Raw genomic sequence first — 25,916 nt, 5'->3', positions numbered from 1 at the left:
TGCCTAAATGCTATGTAATTTTCCTTTAAATCACCCTGAACTCATTATATGCATTGAACTGGAGTAACCTTTGTCATCCTCTCATCCTGTATGTATGTGAGGTATGTGATCAGGATTGGAAATGGCACATGTGAAGTTACAAGCAACATCTCTCCTGACAAACTGCCATCAATAATGTAGAGTCTGTGGGCTGACAACAAAGAAAACTTGCCTACAAGAAAATGCACCTGCCAGCAGAGGAATAAAAAGGAATGGGTTGAACAGATGGGATATAAACAGCACATCAGATAGGCTGCAGATTTCACAGCTCAAGTGTATAAAGAACCGTTTTCTTCAGTGTATTTTAACAACAGTATTGCCTTAACACTGAAGTTTCGACGGGACTGAACATGTGTTGGTGTTTGATGTACACAGGAAATAAAAACAGGATTAAATCCAGGATTCAACAGCCTTTATTCCAAATGACCCTCCTATAAAACCTGGAAGAGCAAAAAAGGAGCAAACAAAATTCCGAGAAGATAAAACGGTACTTTTACAGTTAAAAGAGTCATTGGACAAAGATGAACACAGAAAAAAATTCTTGTTGTTTATTTTTTTTAATGCAAGGAAGCCACTTTTTTTTTTCTGTATTAGGCACCAGAAAATGTAAACATATTGGAAATAAACCTGGAGGAATTGATTTATGAGTATGTCTGTGTGTTGTTCACACTAACCATGTGTGTAACAGAGTGCTACAGTTATTGCATGGCAGAGGGACCCTTTTTATACAGACATGAATCTCTGCATTGGCGCTCGGCAGTGTGATCGTAGCTTTGTGTGCATATGTTTGTTTTCTTTATTTCTTCTCTTGCTCCTGTGTTCTTACTCCCAATAAACAAGGACTGGACAGTGAAGATGGGACCCATCCAGAGTTTTCATACAGGTCCCTTTTTCTGCAGCACTGTCCAGTCCGGTTCCTCCTCATTGTCCTCGTCCTGCCAGTCTAGCCCTCTGATTGGTCGTCCAGGTTTATTTGCTCATGACTAACTGTGCTTCTCTTGTACTGCACACAACAAAACACCATAATAAAGATGGCGGATGGCAGAACATACGGTGATAGCATCATATATGGAAGGAGAAAAATTTGGGGTATCACACTGGTCCAGTTTTGACAAGAATAAAAAAAAAGTTCAATGGATTTCCTACCCTGTAGTTGGAAGTGAAATGTTAGTTCACTTATCTCTGCTGTTCCCCGACAATGATCTGAGAGGCAAAACCACAACACAGTGAGAGATACAGTACCTGCTCTGCTATTTAGAGTGTAGAAAAGAGAAACCGCTGTGATTCCAGCAGTGCTTTAATTTGCCTCAGGGAGTGCTGGGGGAAACGGCTCATTTCAGCAACAAGGAACTGTCTTAACTGAGTCAGAGCCGGTGTCCGCTGAACCCAGATCGTTTGCTTTTAAAACACTTCAGAACATCACAGCAGGACTACCAAAGACAGCCAGGGGAGCTTTGGGTTGTTTTTAAGCAGCTAGCAGTTTGAAAACCAGGGTTGGTTATATTCATCTACTGATAAAAGTACTGATACTGGGTAACTGGCCATATACATATGTGTAAATATACGTATACACATACACATACACACACACACACACACACATATATATATATATATATATACATATATATGTATGTCTTAAATATCCATATCGAGAAAACTGAGTTATTACAAATTCATAATGACAGCATGACAGATAGCTGGCTGCATTAGCTGTCTTGAGTTATGACAGTCCTTGAAATTGTGATGTGATTACTGCAGTTTACAGGACTGCTGTGACCTTTGGGGGGCTAGCTAGCGCTAGTTATCCTGTACTGAATATAGCAGTCGCATTTATAAAAGGGTTAGTACGAAAAAGAGCTCTAAACACTGATCTGTGCTTTTGAAGCTATGGGAGTGGAGTGATATGAGGCTAATGTCAAGAAAAGCAAAGAGTGAAAGTGGATAAATTAGTGAGTTGACTTTTACTTTCTGCTAAGTCTGAGCTGAAACTGATTACTGAACTGAATGTGTATGCTCATGACATTTTGGGATATATGCTTATTAGTTTTCTTGCAGAGCAAGATGAAAAGATCAATACCGCTCTCATGTCTGTGTGTTAAGTATTGAGCTAGAGTCAGGAGGCGGTTAACTTAGCTTGGCAAAAAAGACTGCAAGCAGGGGGAAACAGTTAATCAGGTACTGTCCAGAATGTCTTTGTGTACAGATGTTTGATTGTACAAGCAAGAAATTGTGTGAAATAGTCAGCTTAAGAGGTGCTGGTAAGCATGTTTTTAAACTTTGAAGAGAGCTAGGCTGGCTGTTACCCCGTTTCCACTCTGTATGCTAAGCTAGGCTAATCACTTTTTGGCTCCAATTAGTTACCTAGCAGACAGAAATGAGAGTGGTATCGATCTTCCGACTCTCAGTAAGAAAGTGAACAAAGGTCTTTCCAAACAATGGCAGTTCTGTAGGTAGTGCAGTTATTTAGTATATTTTGGCTCAACTGTTTTGCACATGCAAGTCCTCAAATATAGATGTTTCAGTGTTTTAGTCTTTTTTGCGTTTGTGGAAGAAACAATGATTCTGATGATGTGGTGAAATTAAAAAGATATATATATTTGACCCTACTTTTGAACCCTTGTCACAGTGTGGATATGTCTATGAGTTGGGAAAAGTTAAAAGAGTTATGTTCCCTTCTCTAAAGATTGTTGAAGCTGAATAGTTTTTAGAGTTTTAGGAGGCAATGATTAGGAAATAATTGAAGGAAAAACAAGAAATGTCATTTTTTTCTCATTTCCTTTTTTCAAAGATCTTGCAGCCCCTCAGGTGTACAGTATCTTGTGACCCAGCCCTAGGGTTAGGAACTGCTGGTGTCAATGATTTTTACTGTGGAGCTGATCATAGCTGATGTATGAAAGAACCTGAAGTGATTGTAAAGAGACACTGTTGACTTAATACTCAGAATGTTTTAGAATTCTTTGTGACATTTCAAATTGTGACAATGACTCAGTGAATCAGTGCAATGCAAAATAATATCAACTGTATAAGCAGCTTTAAACCCATGTCAGTCAAACCCTAAGGTATTGAGCAATGCTGAACCTCACAGGATGCTTTTAAGTAAAGGGAGAACCCCATCTCCAGATCATTTCCCCCCACAGAGTGCCATGTGATGAATAAAGAGTCAAAGCATCATCGTCTCTCCTATGGCTCTGAAAAAGTGGGGGTTTCACATCATATTCATATAGATACAGTACTGCTCAGACAATTATCTGCTACAAAGCTCTGTTCCCCCTACAGAGAGGGGGAGGGAGAAGGAGAGGAGGGGGAGGGTTACAATTTACACAGCAGAGAGAGGGGTGAGGACAGGCTAGCATAAACCAACCACAAGATAGCCATATCTACTGTACGTATTGAGAGACTATTCACAAACTATCCATTTTGGTGATGACATAATATTACTATAATAGGACTTGGAGTTATTGGTCCAGCAGCTTTCTTTTTTGTTATGCTGTTTTCATCTCTTTCTTCAGACATCAACAAGAAAAAGAAATGAAAAAAAAAGAGGAGAATTCAATAAAGACAGGACACAACAGCTGCCAGTCTTTTTTTTTCCACTTCATCTAGTGTGATGTCATCTCGGCTTTTTTAAGTAACGAAGGTGAAGGAGTGTAGGGTCTGGCGGGGGAATTTATGGCAATCAAACTGCCCCCGCTGTGCGTTTTTTTTTTTTTTTTTTTTTAAATCAGAGCTGTTAGGGGATGGATGGGTATGGGGCATATTTGGCTGTTTTTTTGCCATGTGACTGCCCTTTGTTTTCCCCCCGCTCAACCTGTGGACCCCTTCCTCCTTACTTCCACAGCTGAGTGCTGAGGGTCTGGCCAGAAGCTGTCGGTGGAGCCGTGGGCCAACCGGCTGCAGGGGCGCCTGACTGGCCGAAAGTGCCTGATGTCTGCCCTCCACCGCTCATAGCCATACCTGACATCTGCTGGGTCACCTGAGCGAGAAAAGGAAGGGAAAGAGAGGAGGGGAGACGGTGTTAGTGAAAAGAGGCAGCGGCGTACTCCCTCATCCCAGAAGTGAGAGGGGAGGGCTGGGGGAGGGGGGATGACTCTCCATCCTTTAGCTCTGCTCCCATACCTCCATCACTCACTTTTTACCTTCACTCCTGCTCTTAAAGGCTTCCGACCTACCCTGCTACCTGCCTTCTCTCCCCCCCTATACCCCCAACTCCACTGCTCCCCCCCGCGCCCCCCTCCTCCTTCCATTCTGTCTTATCTATTATGAATGTGCTTTGGTGCAGCGCTGCTCACTTATCTGGTCATCTGAGAGCTGTGGGTGAGTTTGTGCGCAGGTGTGTGTGTGTGTGTGTGTGTGTGTGTGTGTGTGTGTGTGTGTGTGTGTGCGTGTGTTTAGTTATGAATGTGTGTTGGCCAGGCTGACATGAAGTATGTGCAACCAAGTGCTCATTCATCAACTCGCAATTCCATTACATCTTGCTCTACAATATGCACACACATATCTCGTCATCCACCCCCCACCTTGACTGCTCAAAGGTGGTGCTGTGTGTGTGTGTGTGTGTGTGTGTGTGTGTGTGTGTGTGTGTGTGTGTGTTTGCACTCAGCACTCAAAACTGTTGTCAGCATCTTGACAACTGGGGAGGTTAACGAGAGATTATAAATTACCACTGAGAAACACACACACACACACACACACACACACACACACACACACACACACACACACACACACACACACACACACACACACACACACACACACACACACACACACACACTAACTGTCTGATAGGGAATGGATATAAGCTGCGTGTGTTTCAGTAGCAGTAACAGTCTTATCAAGGGGAAGCTCATAGACAGATGTGTTTACAGGTCTCCTAGTACTGATCCAGTACAGATATAGGTCGGAGCTGCTCTTGTCAGTGGGTTTGGACATTTAACCTTCTTTTCACATGATGAGATCAAATCTGTTTCTTAAACAGGAAATTAATTTTAAACCAAAAATCTGTGTTGTCATTTTGATCATGTACTTGAAGACAAAACATCCTATTTCACGGCTGGACTGCCCAGGTGTGAACTTTCTTTCAAGTGAATACGAATATATATGAGGTAATGTTAGGTATCAAATACAGTGTCCATTTCCCTGTTTTGACTAATGTTTCTTTCACAGTTATCACGTAATTACTTGACGCTAATGAATACAAAAATTTCCCCCTAGGCACCAAACCTACTGTACAAGATCTGATTTTATTCGTCCCTCTGTGTTGACCGACAGACTACTTAAATATCCAGTAAACTTTAACTTAACTTCGCTCATGTTTTTAACAGTGTCATGATTGCACCTGGGCTTGATAATTAATGTCTGGTTTAATTAAATCCGTAACTGGCAGCTTAGCTCAATTTAAGCCCTTTGAGGCAAATAAGCTTACTCTCTAAATATTAGCGAGGTTGGTTCGCTTACTGGGATATAATAAAAAGTACAAATTGTAAGACCCATTTTCCACCTGGTGTTAGGACGTGATCTGTATCTGGATACTTTATCTGAATGAGGAAACACGCATATTGATGCAGGAGTAAATACATGCAACACATTGCAATCAGAATTCTATTTGATCAGACAGACCACATCTGCACTGGAGGGGCTCTTGTTCACACTGCGATCTCATCCAGCCAGGTGTAAATGACTTCTCTACAGTTGGGATACATTCCTGAACATCCTGAAAACCTCTTTTTCTTGATCAGCTCCTTACTATGAGTAACAACGGTGTCCTACATGAACGCTAAATAGTCAGCCAAAGTTAGAAGTGTTGGTTATTTCACATGAGAGATTTATGCAATTGTGTGTTTTCTATGTGCTCCTCTCATTGGTTTTAAGGGAGTGAACCCATTACTTTTATATTGTCCTCCTAAGTTGGATTATTGAGACATCTGGACATTTTTTGACCTGCTCCAAAGGGTCTTCATGGTGTCTCTCATGGTGTCAAAAACACACGTAAATGCACAGAAATGTTGCTGTATTGTCTGAGGTTTTTTCTAATGTTCAGTGATTGCTTGTAAATTGTTGATGATATGTGGATTGCCACCAGGTGTGGGATGTAAATATATTTATAAGGCTGCACCTGATACTGATAAGCTTAGAACTTGCCTTGAGAAACATAAAGAGTGGTTAAAATGTCTGTAATAAAATAATTGCAGCTTCAACATATGTAACTGGTATGACCAGTGCCTAGTCTTCGGCATGCATTCACCAGTAGACTCATACTAAGTTTGCTTATGTATCGAAGTCACTGCTAGTCCATACAGTTCTGATGAGTTTTTGTCTTAAACTCTTACTTAACAATAACTGATGATGTTTTCAACACGTTAACTTTGATTGTTACTTATTTATACCCAATTTTTTGTTATTGAGAAGAACCTATCACCATATTTGTGATCACCTAAATTTGCCGCTTCCTGCTATATACAGATGAAGCCTTCCTTTGCAAAGGAAAAATCAGTAAGTCACATACAAATGAGGCATAAAAGATGATTCATAAAGGTAAAACAAGGACAGAGCAGACTGATCTGTTGTCAGAGCTGTTGGTTTACTCTGTAAACACACTCTGAAAGTACTGTTGCTTGTTGCTGCTGAGAGTCGAACGAGGAATAAGGGGGGTGGGTAATAAGGAGCCAGCCTCCAGTCCTGGGTGTTGTTTGTTTCAAATCATTCAAACTCATCACATTTGTCATATCAGAGCTGGTTAACACTGAATGGAGCACATTGCATTTTAACTTCAGGGCCAATATTAGTTCCATACTGTGTATTGACCCAATCTTATGAGCTTTTTTCTCAAATATTTAATCACTGGTTACCAATGAAGAACAGGTGAATACAGTTTTGAATAATAACTGACTAAATCACATGAAAATGATCTAATTTCTTGTTAACTACACTAAAAGTATAATGTATCCCTGCTGTTATTTCACTCTAGCTGGTTATGTGCCACCCCAATCTCTCTGCAAGTTTTTAAATGACTCTGCCACAACTCCCTGTGATTCCCACCTAATGTTGGTCAATTCATTATATAGTAGCTTATCATTTAACGGCCAGAGGGAAAAAAGAGAGTAACTTGACAGAAGTTAAAAAAATTTTAAATAAACTATATTATTAAAATTGACCCTGGTTCTATGACTGAATAGTTGTTTGAAGATACTCCTCCTGGGGTTTTAGAGGCTGAAAGGGTGAGATGAGTACTGCACTTAGCTTTGCACAGAATTAGAGTGTAGAACATTACGTAAGACCATATATTAACTTTAAGGACCTGGATAATGGAACTCATTCACAGGGAAGAAAAAAGACACTATCATTATATACTCATAACATTATATGCAGACAATGCAAATTTTGATGAATGCACTATTATGAGAATAGGACTATTGAGAGGTACAGATTTCCACCTAGGTGCCCTGCTCCAGTCAAGTGGAGTAGATGTTTTTTGGAATTCATATTCTAGCTCATCTAAAAAAATCTATTTAAGATAAATTACGAAAGGAGTTTTACAACCTTGGAGAGAAAAAAATTCAGTCATTACAAGGAAAGATGACATTGCATCCTTCTTTAAATGTTTTATATAAAAACAATAATAATAAGATTAAAAGGCAATACATATATAATCCACATGAAAATGGGGGACTAAATTAAAAAAATATTGCAGCAATGAACTTAACCCTAAAAGCATCTTGGATTAATAACAGTGGCCATAACAGTCTCTAGAGAACAAGTCAAAACATATCTTCTGTGTACTTAATCTTTGACAGCAAATTGTTCCCCATTTTTCAGTTAAAATCTCACCACTTTGAATGGCTCTTTAAAGGAATATTAGTGAGAATCTTTAAATTGAAGATATTCCACAAAATGACTGCTAATAAAACACAACTTAACATGTTTAACTTTGAAAAATCATCATTATGTAGATACTGTAATGAGGAAGAGGAAGATAAGTTGCATTTGTTTTTCTGTCATCCATATGCTGGAAGTTTGTGGAGCAATATTCAAGATTGACTTACACCTTTAAACATTATGTTGGGGGTTCTGAATGAAAACTGTCTCCAAATAATGAATACATTTATTCTGATAGGTAAAACATTTATATTTAAAGCTCAATCAAGAACTAATCGAATGTAAGTTTTTTTTTAAAAAACACATTGCTAAGGAAGTTCTTTGGAAAAAAATCATTTCTACAAACCGTTACAAAGTAGCACAACACAACATGAAATGGGAAGAAATTTGCTCTAGTTAAGAGTGGGATTACATTTAACTCTCAATATGCCCGACCTGTCATTGTACTGTGAATCTAACTTTTTGAATTACCAAAGGGATCCTATTAATTTATTTGTCCTTTTTATTTTTATTCCAATTTGTTTTTATTCATTTTGTGATGTTATGTTGTCATTACTTCATATTATCGTGTGTGTTATGTGTAGTATTTGCCCGTATTAAAAAAAAACTGGTGATAGCTTGTATATGTTGTTTTCACAGCTTGTTTCTTCAGGATTAATTAAAAACATATAAAAATTATATAAATCCAATGTAAAATAAACAAAAATACTGACTCCAAAAGAAAAAAAACACCAAAAAAGACAATTTTATTTAGGTCAATAAAAATACAGTAAGCATTTAAGTGTGCTTCCTAAAAGATTAATGACCAGAGAAACTGGAGTGGAACTACAATGAGCTAAATGTTAAAATGAGTTAATCATCACCAACAAATGAATTAATCACCATTTTTCTGAGTGTGTTTTAGACACATATATATTTATATCTGTCCTGTGTGTTACCTGGTTCATATTCCACTGTCCTTGCTGCTGTCCCTGCTGCATATTGTACATGTTCTGTCCTTGGTTGGCTGCCATCATGCCCTGCTGCTGTATGCCCATGTAGCCCCCATTGGGCAGAGCCATCCCGGACATCATGGCCCCTCCACCCATCAAGGTGGTGGGTGGGACGGCTCCGCCCATTCCAGGGGTGAACTGCATTTGAGGCTGGCCCATGTACATACCTGCTGGAATAAAGAACATTATACACACATGGAATTAGGCTTGTACGGGACAACTGCTGTTACTCCAGTTTTCTTATTACTCTGCTATTACTCCAGTTTTGGTTTGATTTGCTGCAAAAAACTACAACAAATGTGGGAAAATAGGCAATTCAACATCTAAACATAAAAAATCTGGGTGTGTTGTGTGTCACACTTCCACACAACCCACTTATAACAAAACACTTTAAGAAACTAAGTATATCCGCTATAGCCACAATATATTTTATATAAGGATTGTATTTAAGGATTTTAACTTTAAACTCACTTTATATAAAAAAGAGACCAATTTATAACTAACATCAATATAAAAATGAAAAAATTAGCCCAACCAGATTTGAAGATTGCATGTAGGATGATTTTAACATACCAAGAAGCAGCAACGCTTCGTATTACTGCCTCTAAAGATTAATCTAAAGATGAAAAATGTCATATTTTCATGAAAACATATCATCCATCAGCCCTGCATGTGACCACCATGGGAGATGATAAGTGGCAAAATTTAAAACACAGATTTATCAGTATTTTACTGAATGGAAAGACCTCAAGGAGCAATGAGGGGATAACGTATTTAAAATAGGCAAAAACAAACTCTGATATTAGTCAATTATGCACGCAGAGGATGTTAGAGACTACCTCCCCATATTGAAATATAATGTAGTCTCTTTTAGCTCATCATGCCATGTACAGTACAGTACACACAAGATGGATGTGAGTGATTTGGGGCATTAGCCTGGCAAGATCCTTTTGGCTTTGATCTCCATCAGCATTTATTTTGATTCAGAAAGGACAATAAAGCAGCAGAAAGCCCTTCATTCCGATTTCCATTCCCAATCCTCTGTACACATCACTTTTATCATGCAGAAATATAATCAATATGCACATGTGCTTGCTGTTATCCACCATTCAGAAAACATGTAATACTAATGCTTTCCCACACACTCCAAACATGCTCAGGTTGATGTATGCGTATGTTTTAACATCCGCCTACATGCACACATAAACACACATTGACAGTCTTGGCAGTTCTATCTTTACTCATAACAACTGTGAGATGAGTGTGATTCTGCAGACACTGGGACTAAATGCAGCGTGGAGTGGGCCTGCCTGCTTTTCAGCACACTGACCTTTCATCTGCCTCACTCTCCTCCATCTTTATGATGTTTCTTTCCTCTCCTGTGTGTCTGTGAAAGTGTGTGGGTGTGTGTCTCTGTTTGTGTACAAACACCTATGTCTGAGTGTGCGCTCTTGTGCTTATACAGTATACTGCATATTTTTCCCCACTTATGAGACACTATATATATTTTACATTGAAATGACATGTCATCCCCATAATTGGCCCCAAAGAGGTCATAAGGTAAATCTGAAGTATCACTAGATGATTCCAGGGATAGGAAAGAAGAAAAACATACTGTATACCTTCTATACAAACTATGTTTATTCAGATTTTTCTCGAGTCTTTGTTTTTGGAAAAAAAACAGTTTTATCTATTACCTAATAACATAAAAATTATAATTTATTCAAACTAATCAACATGGGAAGGGAAAATCCCTCTGGTTTACCTCCTAACAACTCATAAACATAATGCAATCTGTGACAATGGGGGCCGCTCGTAGACATTGCTTTATTTTTCCAAGAAGGTTGGGGCCCAAGCCAAAAAAATTGGGACCTAGTCTTCTACATTTCCTTTCTGGTTGTGTCTGCAAAGTTGTGGTTAGATGGAATTTTCCTTTTCAGGTTTTTTGTCTCTGGACACTCAACAAAAGTAAGTTCAATATTTACTCTCCTTTTAGCTCTGTATTCGACTCTAATTCCTACACTAAACTATGTTCACCAGCTAATATTTAACTTTAGAGCTGCCAATAAAACCAAAACAATAAGCTTAAAGAAGCCAAAATGCACTGTAGAGCTGAGAGTAAGATGATGATACTTTTATCATGATTCATATGATATGATGATGATGATCATGATGATTCATTATTCAGTGACACATTTTATATAGCCATTGTTTCAATGTTTAATATGAAAATATTGATTAGCGCAGCTTTAATGTTTGCTACACATTTAGTCTGCAGACTACTCGCTATCAAGATAAGGCTAGTTGCTATATAGCAGGTCTCAGCAAAGGGTTGCATTGCAGGTGCAATGAGACAAGACAAAATGAAGATTGACCATTTTTGATGCCACTTAAAGGAGATGAGAGGCTGCGAATCAGTGTAAAACAGACTGATATATTGTTAGGCATGATGATACCCAGTGTGGTTTGTTAAATACTACAGCTGTAAATTGTAACAGCTTTGGTTGAGAAGTCAGATGCCAAGAGTAGAAGTTCAAAAGGTTACTTTTGCACTTTGGGGTTAGAACCTGTAGTTGAACAGATTGTTCTCTTAGTAAATGTTGCAGAGCTCAAATTAAATTTAGGAATTGACCTCACTATGAACACGTTTGCTTGAGTTTCAAGACGTGGGTATGTGGAGTTGCTGGTAGGGACGATCAAGCTCTGCTGACTTAACCTGGATAACATAGGGTTAATAAAAATGCTGTGTAAGGTGTGTGTGTTACCTTGTCCTGGAGCAGGCTGTTGCTGGCTCTGCGGCTGACTGCCCACTGAGCTGCTGGCATAGAGAGACAGAATGGAGTCTTTAGATAAAAGCTTCTTCTCCTCCGCCTTCGTGGTGGTAGTGGTGGAGGTCGAGGAGGAGGCAGAGGAGGAGGTGGAGGGGTCCACCTGCGGAGGTGATGTACTGGAACTAGACTGTGAGGGAGACAGACAGGGGGAGTGGGATGAGGAGAAATATCATAACATATTAATGATTTCATACAAACATATTTTTAATGTATACATTACTTAGATTCTGTCAACTTGTGCATGTCCACTCTTATATAATGCAGGGTAGGGTTAGATATGCCAGTAGTAAAACTTGTCCTGAGCCGATCCTAAGGATTGGTATCGGAATAGATCCTGGCACATTTTAATGGATCGGCATCAGATAAAATAACAGCGATCAAAATCCGATCCTTCCACTAATGTACTCTGCTGTGTTCTGTCCACCTCAGCCTGCTTGTGTTGTGGCATCCTGCTGGGTAAAGCCAGTGAAATTCAGTGTGTGTGAATTATTTGGGCGCAGCAGTGAGTGACTCTGAGTTCAGACACTGAGGCTGGAAAAATACACAGATTCACTGAGCTCCGATGCTAATAATCTTTTGCAACTTAGAATGTAGCAGTGTAGAAAACAAAAATAACAGAAGTCAGTAACCTGATGACAGGCCTTAATTAAACATGGCCTTTGTTGGTTTGTGATCTCTCTAAGTCAACTCAAAGTCAGTCTTTTACAAGGATAGTTTGTGGGAGAAGATCCTCCACTCTGTAATGCCACTGTAGAAACACGAGTGCAGAGTGTTTCTTTAGTTTCAACAAATCAAACAGAGAGAGACATCTTTCTAGTGGATTGCGTCATGTCACTTTCAGGGCTGGAATTATCCCAACTGAACTTTCATTCATATCATATCAATAACTTAAGCTTATAAACTTTCTCTTTTTGAGCCATGACCTTCAGTACCGATCGGGATTATATTGATTATATTAAATTGATCAAAAAGCTCATAAAAAATAAAGTGTGTGAGATTAAGTAGTCTACAGCTGTTTTATTTCAATGTGTCAGATACAGGCCTTTCATCGATTTAAATTATACAAATATAAGTATTGGATCAGACTTGGTATCACCAGATATCAATATCAAATGACTCAGATCGGGGCCAAAACTTGATCGGGACATCCCTACCAGTAGTAGTTAGCTGGTTGATACTAGGGCTACGCGGTATATCGACTTGTTAAGGTATATCAATATATTTTCAAACGAGATATAGAATGAGACAATATAGTTTATATCAATATAGTTCGATGTTGTGTTACATAACCCATTTCTTCCCTAAAGCCGTGCCAGTGTTTGCATCTCTCCTCTCTCTCACTCTCCTCGCAACCCTGCCCCCATTCTCCCCCTTCATCTGTGCACAAACCTAATGAACAAAAACAATGGTTCAATTATTTGGAGATGGTTCATATTTAAAATATTTTATGTTTTTTGCACAGCTTTGTTAAGCAGGAGAGGAAATGAATCGCCACTAAGCCTAAAAATACCGAGATATGACTTTTGGTCTATATCGCCCAGCCCTAGTTGATACTAATGCCAGTACCTCAGTTTTGGATACCAAAACTATATTTTTTTTTATTTTTACCAAAAATTCGCAAAAAATTGGCTGGGTATATCATATTTTAGAAAGAAATTAACCTGCTTTCTGACCTGCCCTTATTTAATTCACTCTATTTTTTACTTTGTTTGTTGTTGATGCAAACTCAACAGATCCTCAGTGTTTGTCTTTTCTTGATAAATTTAGCATCATGTACATTTCCACAGCACTAATTCCATCAGTACAGCAGTAATGTCATATACAACACACTGCTGCTGTAAGTGTCACTATTTAAAGTAAATACCGTTCTCACCTATCAATGAATTCATAACATCTACTTTGCCATTCTTTTAAGGGCATACTCCCTCCCATTCCTAGTAGGCTTTTAATCTGCAGGTATGTGTTGAGTGTCATTGACATAGTGATCGAATGAACGACAAAGTAGAAATTTGATTAATTAGTGAGAAAATATAGCAAAGTAAAAGCAGTAATAGGCAGTAAGAATTGTTGGCAATTATCTGAGTACCAAGATTTACAGTATAAACATGTTTTTCTACAAAATCCTTTATTTTACAAAAATGCAAAACGTCTTAAATGTTATAAATTGCCTATACACAAGTAGCCAATCAAAAAAAATTTGGCTAAATAAAACAGTGTAAAGTTGGCAAAATTTTGATTGAAATCTGGAACTGTCTAAACAAAGAATTAGCAAACAGCATTACAAATCTAACCAGAAATTCAGTGCCAATAATACCAGTGTGGTATTGGGGTAAATTACCTACCCTTATCCCTAAAGGACTTTCTGTTTTTTAATATGTAATTCTTAGAATTCTTTGTCTTTCTCTTTCACTTCTCATTTAGAGTTTCACAAAAATTTATTAGCAAAATTTGACATTTTTTCTGTGTTTTTGCTCATCATATTGGTGTATGGTCTATACAAGTAACAAAAAATGTGAAGAAAGACTGAGAATATATTCACTGATACATACTGTATAAATCAGGGTGGGAAAAGACGAGACAAGACAGGGAAACAGGAGAGAAAAGGGGAAGAGACAAGATAAAAATAAATGGGAGAAGAACGAGAGTTGAATAAAGGACAGGAAAAGGGGAGAAAAGAATGGAGGAGACAATAGAGGAGAAGCATTGTCACTATAAGTGAGACAGATGACATTAATTAGGCTGCTGCAAAGAAGGGTAGACATGAACTGTTGCAGACAGAACACACGCACACTGTCTTGATCACATACACATTTTCATTTTTTTTAAACCTTTCACACACACATCCATTATGCCTAATGGATGGAGCTGACAAAAAGTAACACCTGCTGAAAAGCTCTATACAAGTGTACTTGAGTGTGTGTGCATGTGTGTGTGTGAGGGAACAGAGAATTGGGAGAAGGGGAACGCCATAGTCAGCTGGACATCATGAATAAGATAAGGAGCCAGTGGCTCCTGCAAAACACACACACACACACACACACACACACACACACACACACACACACACACACACACACACACACACACACACACACACACACACACACACACACACACACACACACACACAATCTAATGAATAAACACTTTGAATTAAATTTCATGAGTACACTTCACCCACGCACGTATACACACAAATTATACGTTCCCCTAGCACAAACTTAATACTCAAATGTACAAGCCTATACACACACATGTGGTTATACACATACACACACAGACACAATCACAAACACACACAAGTCTTTGCCAGTGTGTTGTGCTCAACTGCTTAGCAGGCAGTGCTGCTCCCCTCTGTCTCTCTCTGCTGACTTCCTTTGACTGGAGGAGGGAAGGAAGGATGAGAGGGGGAGGGCAAAGGTAGAAACAGAGGAAGGGTGGAGAAAAGAAAAAGGGATTGATCAAGAAGAATGGGAGGGACACAGAAAGCAAGAAAGGGAGAAAAAAGGGAAAAAAGGGAAAGGACGGAGGTGGCAAGGCTGAAGAAGGAAGAGGAGGAAAGGAAGGTGGGGAAAGATAGGAGAAGTACAAAAGAGGAAGGAGAGAATGATGAAAGGCTGAGACAGAAAGGAGAGAGAGAGAGAATGAGCAGGGAGGAGAGGAAAATTAAAAAGGGAGGACAAGGACAAGTTGAGAAGAAAGGAGACAGAGGTGAATGAAGGAATAAACATAGCTGAGGAGAAAAGATGGATGGCTATTCATGCCAAGACACACACATGCACGCACACACACAGGGTCCATTTTCTCTCAAGTGACGCTAGTTAAGGTGAGTCAGGTGTTGTCGGAGGCAGGATGCAGCTTCCTATTAATAGCTGCAGCACCTTAGCATTATACTTGCTCCTGAATAGAGTAGTGAAAAGAAGGTGACAACAGGCAGCAAACTGTCCTCAGCTGATCCGTCTGATTTCAGCCAGCTATATAACATGACTCAATCAAGGAGCTAAGCCTATTTGCTGCTAAGCTTGTTCCCAAAGTTGAAAAATACATTTAACAGGCTTCAAATCCTCCAAACTGCAGTAATCACCAGCCTTTCAGCTTCCTTCTTCAAGACTGTTTGTAGAATGGACGGTGTGACTCAGACAGGGTCTGTTGGCTCTGAACTGTGTGATAAGACCATCATCCAGGATAATTTAGGGCGGGAGCAGCAACATGTGGAGCAAGTGAGATGTTCACTGGCGGAAACTGCTCGGAGGAGGGGCAAGTTTAATTATGTATGGACAAGATTTAAAGTGTAAAACAGTAAAATAAGTGATTCCCTTTTTGCTAATTTGCTACACTGTAAATTACAGGAGAAAGCCGGTTTAATACAACTTTGGTCTTATCTTCTTATTTTTGGCCATCATTTATATCAGTTATGATAAAACTGTACTCGCCAAAACAATTGCAGAGATCTCGAAACACAGTAACAACAAAAATATGACATGAACTGTAATAAACCAGAATTATCCTTTAAAACTGCTGATCACTATACTTACCATATTTTTAATCATACTAGCCTATGAATCTAGGAATGGCAATGCCAGTCATTCCACCACTGTGGTCCAAATTGAAATGTCTCAACAAATATTAGATGGATTGTATTTGGTGAACCCCTGATTTTTCATCTAGCACTATTATTGGGTCAAAATTTAATTTGCCCAGTACTTTGGCTTATGACCGAAGACCTGCAAAATTAATGACATTCCCATGGGTGTAAGCTGTTCTTCATGTTTAGTGCTAATTAGCAAATGTTAGCATGCTAACACGCTAAACCAACACGGTGACCATGGTAAATATTATACCTGCTAGACATACCTGCATGTTAACATTGTCATTATGAGCATGTTAACATGCTGATGTTAGCATGCAAACACTGCTGTGGCTGATTACAGCCTCACAGAGCTGTAATCAGGTGGCTCTAATCTCATGATTAACTGCTCTGCATTGCTAGAACTGAGCCATCTTTAATGTTACTAGTAACACCTATTACAGGTCCCAAGACATCTAAAGAGCCTCGGGCTGACACCAGCAATGGAGGAGTAGCAGAGACTACCACCGGACAGGTGCAAGAAGCTTCGAGATGGCTACTAGAAACATTTACAGGCTGTCATTGTCAAATATTAGTGAAGGGTGCCAATAATTGTGTCTGGGATACATTTTGTGTTTGTGTTACCTTTATTTTTATTTGTTCGGTAACCTTGGACATTTGATTAAAACATTTTGATAATACAAAATTGGTTAGTTTGCATTTATTTCTGGAGATATTCTAAATTCCATACTTAAAGTTCAGGGGTGCCAATAATTTCAACCAGTACTGTGAGGTAGCAGATATTGTCGAAGTTGCAATAAACATCACAATCTTATGAAAAAGTTCATTTCTTGGTCCAAGCAACACCAAGCAAGAGAGAGCAGCAGAGTGAGAGAGAGAGAGAGAGAGAGAGAGAAGCCATCGCTAACTGCTAAAATAAAGTAACTAGCAGATGTGAATAGTGTGTAAACAACTGGGGGATTAGCCCAAAAGTTGCTAAAAGTAGAGAGCTATGAGTGCTTGAGCATAACTAGTTTAAGTTTAAATGTACTGTGGGTAATTAAACAAAATGTAACTCCAGTAGAAGTAAAATACACGTTACTACACGGCTACACGTTACTATTACTCTGACTAAATGGTGGTGGTGGTGGTGGGGGTGTTCTATGGCGATAATAATAATGTATGATAAAACTATTAAATTAAAGAACATCTTTATGCTACCAGGCATATATGCATTGTTATTTTTCCCGGGTAAAAAAGCAACCAATAAATTCCAGTCAGGCACTTTGCAGCCTGTTCATACAACTGATAATTACAAATATACACTAATTTTGCAGTTTATTAGGTACACCTAATGCGCTAATGCAGTTTAATACAACAGTCCTGCAATAAATCCTCCTTTCATGAAGGGTTTAATGTTCAGTTTTCATTCAAATTGTTTTTGAGAGTTGTTGATTCAGCTGCATGATTATTTTGGAGGATGTATTGTGCTGTTAAGCTGTGTTCCATTATACGGAGAGGTGTTTCTGTCATTCAACCTACCCTCATTGATGGGGTGTACAAAATAATAGAAAAACCTGGACAGCACAGCAGCTGTCTATAGACTTTATGTAGCAGTAGTTTTATGTTGGAGGTTTTTGTTATTCTTAATTTTGACCACAAGAATTTCATTTTTACTGCAAATATATATTGGTTCCAGATATTGGTTATTGGTCTCCTTGATTACTGATAATCAGTATCGGTATTGGCCCTGGAAAAAAACATATTGGTCTACCCCTAATGTGGTTCTTAAAATTAAGGCTTCTTTTGGCATAAATGCAGATATAAAGACTAACTCTTTTCCATCAGGCTTTCACTCCTTCCTCTATCTGTGATTGCCAAACACTAAAGCAGTATTAGCTCCAGTTGCACTCAAAGAATGCAACTGAAGTGAAGCAATCTGGGAGATTTTTTGCCAAAGCTAAAAGGGTGGCACACAATATAAAATGCACACATAACCTAACTTCACTTGTGAAGCAAGAGAAATTTAAGCACAGTTTGTTAAATGTGCATCTATCCTGTTCTTTTACTTTCTCAGTCAAACTAATATTAATACCATGCAACACAGACACAGACGTACACACACCATCCACATAGTGTGTGATGTGTTGCTGGGCTCCTAGCAGCACATTGTGTAATAGAAAGCCTTTTCAACAAGGCTCCATTCTTCTCACCCAATGTCCTTGTTGATGGTTGCAGACAGAGCTCTGAATTACCACTCTGACAGCCTTTTCCTCACTGTCGTTATACATAGACCTCTACAGCCAAACACACACACACACACACACACACACACACACACACACACACACACACACACACACACAAGACTAAGTCTCCCTACGGTTTTGCATCACTGCTCGAAATACTCATACACTCCCCTCTGATAGACCATCTGTGGCTTTAAAACCAAACTGGGCTGTGTGTGTGCTGAAGGATTTGTGCTGATTTACTGAAAACAAAAGCAAAGCTTGGAAGTCAGAATTCGAGAAGGAGTGTGCCGGAGAGGAAGAGGACAGAAGGAAGAAACAAAACAAAAAATGAAAGGAAGGACAAAAAGTAAGAAATCAATCGCTGGTAAACAGTTCATTACCTCATCCCTCTCTACCTCCCTCAACCTTTTTCTTCTGCTCTCAATGAAATTCATTCATCTCTCTATCTTCCCCCTCTCACAACATCCCTTCTTCAGCAATCAACTGAATTTCCTTCTTTTTTATTCTTCACTCTCCCTCTACCCCTTCAATCCTTTCTCCAATCATCCTCCCTTTATACTCTCAACCCTCTCCCAGTCATTTCTTGTTCCCTTTTTCCACCTCTCTCTTTCATCCTGCTTAGTCCTCAAACCTAAACACAACACACTTGCACAAAAGCCTGTACTTTCTACTTTATGTCCATCAATACAACAGAGGCCATTCTCAGCATGGGGGAACTTGCTAGATGTTGGTCTCTAATGTTTTTTCTTTTCCATGTAAATTTCACAAAAATACACTAGGAAAGTTGACTTTAGTGGCACTGAGTTTTGTTGACTGGACTGAAAGGCATGCCAATTACGATTGTTTGTCCTTCACTAAAACTCAAGATTTTGTACAGCTTAGATCCATAATAACAAAAATATTCCATTAACTGCTTAGGAATTACAGCCAATTGAATACATGGGCCCACATTTTCAGAGGCTCAAAATTAATTGAACAAACCAACATAATTATAAATATAAGGATTAGTTTTAACGCTTGGATGAAAATCCTTTGCAGTCCATGATTGCCTGAAGTCTGGAACCCAAGGACATCACCAAATACTGAGTTTCCTCCTTTGAGATAACTTGCCAGGCCTTTACTGCAGCCGCCTTCAGTTGCTAACCTGAGTTTTGTCCTCAGGAAGTGAAAGGAATGCTCAGTTGGCTTGAGGTCAGGTGAGTGACTTGGCCATTGAAGAATATTCCATCTCTTTGCCTTGAGAAGCTCTTGGGTTTCTTTCGCAGTCTGTTTTTGGTCATTATCCATCTGTACTGTGAAGCACCATCCTATCAGTTTAGCAGCATTTGGCCAAATCTGAGCAGATAGTATAGCCCTATACACTTCAGAATTCATCCTACTACTTACTATCAGCAGTCATATCATCAATAAACACCAATGACCTAGTTCCATTGGCAGCCATACATGCCCATGCCATAACCTTACATCCACCAGGTTTGACATATGATGTTGTGGCTTGGATCATGAGCCTTTCCTTTCCTTCTCCATACTTTTCTCTTACCATCACTCTGGTACAAGTTAATCTTGGTAATTCGTCCAAAGAATCCTGTTCCAGAACTGGGCAGGTTTTTTTAGATGTTTTCTGGCCTTTGTATTTTTTATTCATGAAGCCTCCTCGAGAGTGTATCTTGACCTGTCTAGATGTTGTGAAGGGGTTTTTTTTCCACCAAGGTCTCTTGTGGTCTTCCAGGCCTTTTGGTGCTGCGGAGCTCGCCAGTGCATTCCCTCTTTCTAAGAATGCACCAAATTGTTGTTTTGGCTACTCCTAATTTTTCTGATATCTGTCTATCTATCTGTCTGTTTCATGGCCACACCTCACCATGAAACTGATTGTCAGCCAATCGTCCAATTAAAGCCTTTGAAAATTAGGGATTATGTATAAAAATGGCTGTAATTCCTAAAGGTTAATGTGATATTTTTGTTAAACCGCTTGAATTAAAGCTGAAAGTGTACACTTCAATCACATCTTGATGGCTTTGTTTCGAATCAATCGATGTGATGTACAGAGGCAAAATAACGAGAAATGTGTCACTCTCCAAATACTTATGGACCAGACTCTACCCACTCTCACAATACTGTATTTCCACCATAAAGGTTGACTGTACTGTCAGTTTTATGCACTGTTGCAACCTCATGTGTTTTGGTGGTAAAAGTTCTCTTTCCACCTTCAACAGGGATTTCTTAAAACTTTGTTTGGGCATGCTTTAGGATCAGACTTGCTCAGTTTTAAGTGGTCTGCTATTCATCATCTGATTGTGATCTGTCTTGAGAAGGGCGCTCTTTGATCAGATGGATTTGTACTATATGTTGGATGCAGATGGTGTTCTGTATAAAAAAAGATATTCCCTTGTTATACTCGTCTTCAAATGGTGTGCTGACTTCATGTCTACTGGTCCTGCTTTAGATGAAAATGAAAATCTCGCCACCATTCATTGCGCTGCCCACTTAAGAACTTTGAAATTGGCTGCAATTTTGGCTTTTGAGCACTCAGTAGAACAATTTTATTACCTAACTGCTTTATTAATGCTCCTCAAATATCATTATGAACAACTGGAGAAAGTGTTGTAATGCCAGTCTTTTATCGTAAAAGTCCAAGTAATAGGGACAATTACAGCTAGAGGACCATTCTGATTTGTTAAACATCTAGTACTAGTTGTTTGAAGACCAAAAACTACTGAAACTGACAACTATGAGCATATATCTGTAACATTTGATGAAATGCGGTATACAATAGGGCATGAAAAGGCTGATAATAATCATTTGCCTTTTGAAGACATGACCAAGGCTAGATTTACTGAGAAAATGAAATTGTGCAAATGTGCACTGTAATTTTCATTGATGCAATCTGTCTGTATTCAGCACCTGATTAAGGGAAATTCTCTGTGGATAATAGAGAAAGAAGAGATGATGTGACACTTTATATGATGGATTTATTGCTCATTCCTCCTTTCAAAATTCCGAGCTCCGATACTGACTGTGAACACACCCACTGACTGTGAGCACAGCTTCAGTTGTTCTGCCTGGCATTAGTGGATGAAGCTGTGGCTGTGTATATGGTTATTGCTCAGACTATGGCTGCATCAATGGTTAAATCTATGACACTATTGATATGACTACAGTAGCTGTACTGTGACTACTCTTTACTGCTCCGTTTACCATTAGCCAAGAAAGCATCGATAAGCTGCATGAGATTTGAACCTGCGGCACTTCTATCAGATATGGCAGATGTTTCATTAATGCACCACAGGAGTTCAGTAACACATTAGCTTCAATACAACGCCCAGTCAGCACAACCATGTCAGCTCACTACACCACCCCTGCATGTAGTGTTACACCCATTATGAAATGATTTTGGCTGTGACACTGGACTGTCACAGCCAAAATCATAACAACTAATTCATCAAATATCTATCATAATCACAGCTACAGTCTTTCAGAATCAGCAGCAGTAGGTGAGAGTTACTGGCTAACTAGCTCTGCTAATTATCTATCTAGCTGCAATGATACAGATGTACACCTGAGCCAGACACAGCCGAAGGTGCGCTCATTCGTGCTGTGGTCACAACCAGCAGTAGTCTACTACATTATACATGATACTACATCATATAAAGCTAAGTATTCCCTCTGTGGATCAGAGGAAACACAACATTTATTGTGAGGTGAAAAAAAAGGTGAATTTCAGAAGAAACAAAATACCCACTGTGATCTGGTGATCTAGTCTTCAGTTATACAAGCCATGCAAGATTCTTTTCATCACCAGAATCTTTCTGTGGCTCGTGTAAATTCTATTTGCACTGTGTTTACACCTCCTTTTCAGAGGAGTGCAAATTTTCCTCACAAAACTGACAGTCAACAACAAATGACACACTAAGTGCAACTCCAACCTGGTGCATCTGTTTGATAAATACACCACATGTGTTTGGGACGGAATGCATCACTTCATGACAGGCACAAAAGCCATAGTAAATCTGGCCCGTGGTCTCTAACTACTCACAAGCTGGGTTTCCTGCGTGAATCCAGCAGTGTTAGGAAGAAAACAAAAATATGACTGTGGATGGTGATTCAAGTAAGTGCTTCCGGTGAGTCTGCACCATCGCACTCATTCTCTTAGGGCAGGTGGGACTTAATGCTTCATGTCCTGTGTGGCCTGCCCTTACCCTCCACCTTCTTTTATTTGTTTATTTCTCTCTTAACCTGATCTCAACCTACTCTTCCCTGTTTCCATCCATCTATTGCGTCACACTAGCTATTGTTTTGAGTTTTCTTGGTAAAACTAATTTGAAAACTAGATTTTCCTCACTCAGGCTGGGGTGAATGAGAGACAAAGGGGACAAAATATAGAAATAAAGTGTGCTCGCTCGCGCGCGTGCTTGCTTGAGAGAGAGAGAGAGAGAGAGAGAGAGAGAGAGAGAGAGAGAGAGAGAGAGAGAGAGAGAGAGAGAGAGAGAAGGAAAGCTGGGGATAACACAAATCCTCCCCCTCCTACAAGGATGTAATCGCATTTTTATAATTGACGTATGTGCAGATAGGCGAGCACTCCCCAATGCCGGGTAATAGCTGCAAGACTCAGCAGGCTGCCGGCTTCCTCTTTCTCAGCTAATCACAGCTGTAAAGCAATATCCGCCTGCTGAATTCCAAATTCAGCCCTCTGTATATACAGTATGTGTGCGTAAGGGTACACGGATATTTATTGACTAACAAAAGTATGTCCTTTTATGTGTTTACTGCTTATAGAGGAAAGTTACAGAAAATCGAAAGCCTGATGTTGAAACAGTGGCACAACAGGTAGGTTCATGGTGTTTCCTCTTTGAAGCATGAATCTGCACAGCAAATTTTGTATCTGAGCGAGAAAGGGTTCCAAAATTAAAAACTCATGATACAATGGAAATTTTGGACTGATGATGGCACCTCAGTAAAGGTCACAGGGTCATCTACTGTTAATCCTGTGGGTTTAGGTGAGGAAGCAGGAACATGCACCTACCAGTAGTTTGTAAGAATTGTTGGTTACAGACAAACAAGCAAAGGGAGGCATTCACAGGCTGAACTTCACACCAAGGCAGAGGCAGTTATTATCCACATACTGTGAGGTAAATACCTTTTCTTTAAATAATGTAGGAAATGTCAGTGAAGGTATCTATGTTCGACTGAACATGGCTCAGAAAGAGAGAAGAAGGATCAAGTTTGGATGGACTAAAGACCTTCTTCAAACCTTGGTGTATTATGAATACCTACAGAATAAACAAGTCCTGGCTGTGAGCACTGCAGTGATCTCCAACTTATGAATAGAGGACTGTGCAGAGACAAAATGTACATTTTGAACTTCAAATATTTCAGTTTACAAGCAAAACAGTGGGCCAAAGGCAGAGGACCATACAAGCAGAGCCTCTCTGTCATCAAACAGCCACTATGGAACAATCAATTGCAGGCTAGGTCCCAGGCCTTAACAGATAGCTCAACTTCACTGCATTGCTAAATAATGATTTTTATTCTAATGACTTGTCTGTTCTTGCCCAAAACACTACAAAGGGCTCTCCATTAGATCACATTTGAAAGGGATCATTATTTAATCAGCTGAACAGTGGTGCGAAGTAACAAAGATCCTGTACTTTGCTTCAGTATTTCAGTTTATTGTAATTTTATACATATACTCCTCTGTATTTCAGAGAGAAATATTGAAGTTTTTACTCCACTATATTTACTGTATTTGACAGCTTTACTTTCAGGTTACTCTGCAGATCAAGATTGTACATATAGTAAAAAAAAACATTTTGGCTTGCAATAGAAGAGAAAATCTTTCAGTAAAAACATCTGAATACTCTTCAAGCAAAAATACCTGGAAACGCATTTAAAACATTCCATTACAAGTAAAGTTCCTGCATCAAAACCTCATTTCTGTAGAATTAATTAAAGTATTATCAGTAGAATATACTTCTTATTCAGGAATACCTTCCCTGTGACTGATAAATGATATATATAGAGTATACATACAGTAATATACAAAAGTTTTAGGCACTTCAGTGATCAGTACCAGATTCATTCTACAGCATGACAAGCAGGAGCGAGCAGTGCAGGATGTAGCTTTTCCGGCTTTTTTCGTCCTCTCAGGCTAAATATAAACTGGCCTTTCTTATTAGTCAAGGCTGTTGGGGCCTTATGCAGCCTGAAACACATACCTGCAGACACTACTCAGAGCTGAAGAAAAGTACCAACAGCTTTGTTTTTTGGGTAATATGTTTTACTTAAAATTAATATTATTTTGTAAAGATGCTAAAATTGAACAACTGAATAAGACAAGATAGTAACTCATAGTGTTCTTTGTTAGAAAGATGCAAATACAACATTATCTATCAGAAAGTACCAGGTATATTTGAAGGAAACAATAGTAATTCCCAGTTTTTCCTATACTACCATTATTATAATCGTACACTTACAGTAATAAGTTGACAATAATATAGAGATGTTTTTAATTACAGCCCGCTGTGCAGCACTGCAGGACAAAGATTTGAACTGTAGAGCCTCTGAAATTATGGTTCAAAGAACAGCATGTATTAAGCAGTTCATGGTAGGTGTGAAATTCTAGTCCTGTCTATTAGTATAGTGTTGGAAAAAGGTGGTCTCAGAAATCAAAAATCTTTCATCACAATTTTACTCACAGTCCCACCTTTGTTTTTATATTACTAATAGACATTATGAGACCAAATTGATGTAATCCAAATTGTACGACTCAAAGTAATGTAAAAAAGGTGAAAATTTGACTTTTCAAGCCAGTCTGGACAATTTTATCTGTTTACATGTTCTTGTTGTCTCAACTTCTGTATACTAGTCCCTTTTTATAAGCCTTATTTTAAAAAAGCCTATTCAGTTCATCATTTCCTGCTCTTTTTTTTTTTTACTGGTCTTTAAAGAAAGCATTCTCTATTTATTATACAACGCACCAGCATGGTCTTGGCTGCATTTGGATTTATGCATATTTAAGCATAAATTCAAAGTCATAAATCACACTCTTTGCTCGGGAATGCTTGTGCAGTATGTCTGATTTACCCATGTTCGTAAATACCTAACATTGATTATTGAGGCCCCAGGTAAGAACAGATGTAAGACAGAAAGTAAAGGGCGTGAAAGAAAAGAAGCAATGAATGTAATGTAGAGGAGGAAGAGAATGTATGAAGGAGCAGGAGGAGAAGAACAGGAGCAGTGCTGTATGTTTAGATTCAAGGAAAATAATCTTTGTGAGAGAATGTGGTAAAGTACAGCAGACAGAAGAAAGAAAATGAAAGGACAGGCGAGAGAGAAGACATACAGGCAGGAATAACATAGC

General features: G+C 38.9%; 1 protein-coding gene across 4 annotated transcripts in view; it reads right to left on the bottom strand.

Moving 5' to 3' along the window:
- Nucleotides 1–434: 434 nt before the first annotated feature.
- The window catches only part of smap1 (small ArfGAP 1), a 117,674-nt gene continuing 92,192 nt past the window's right edge, over nucleotides 435–25,916 (bottom strand). For 3 of the 4 annotated variants that reach the window (XM_040139655.1, XM_040139656.1, XM_040139658.1), the window contains 5 exons: nucleotides 11,675–11,867; nucleotides 8,856–9,079; nucleotides 3,873–4,015; nucleotides 1,186–1,242; nucleotides 435–1,042 (listed from right to left, as the gene is read on the bottom strand). In XM_040139655.1, the coding sequence (XP_039995589.1) occupies nucleotides 1,212–1,242; nucleotides 3,873–4,015; nucleotides 8,856–9,079; nucleotides 11,675–11,867 (591 nt within the window). In that variant the 3' untranslated portion in view covers nucleotides 435–1,042; nucleotides 1,186–1,211. The remainder of the gene's footprint in view (nucleotides 1,043–1,185; nucleotides 1,243–3,872; nucleotides 4,016–8,855; nucleotides 9,080–11,674; nucleotides 11,868–25,916) is intronic. The other variant, XM_040139657.1, reaches the window with a different exon arrangement.

Source organism: Xiphias gladius, chromosome 11 (assembly GCF_016859285.1).
Source record: "Xiphias gladius isolate SHS-SW01 ecotype Sanya breed wild chromosome 11, ASM1685928v1, whole genome shotgun sequence".
Classification (NCBI taxonomy): Eukaryota; Metazoa; Chordata; class Actinopteri; order Istiophoriformes; family Xiphiidae; genus Xiphias; species Xiphias gladius.
Note: the sequence above shows the minus strand (reverse complement) of the source record. Positions and strands in the feature narration are given on the sequence as shown.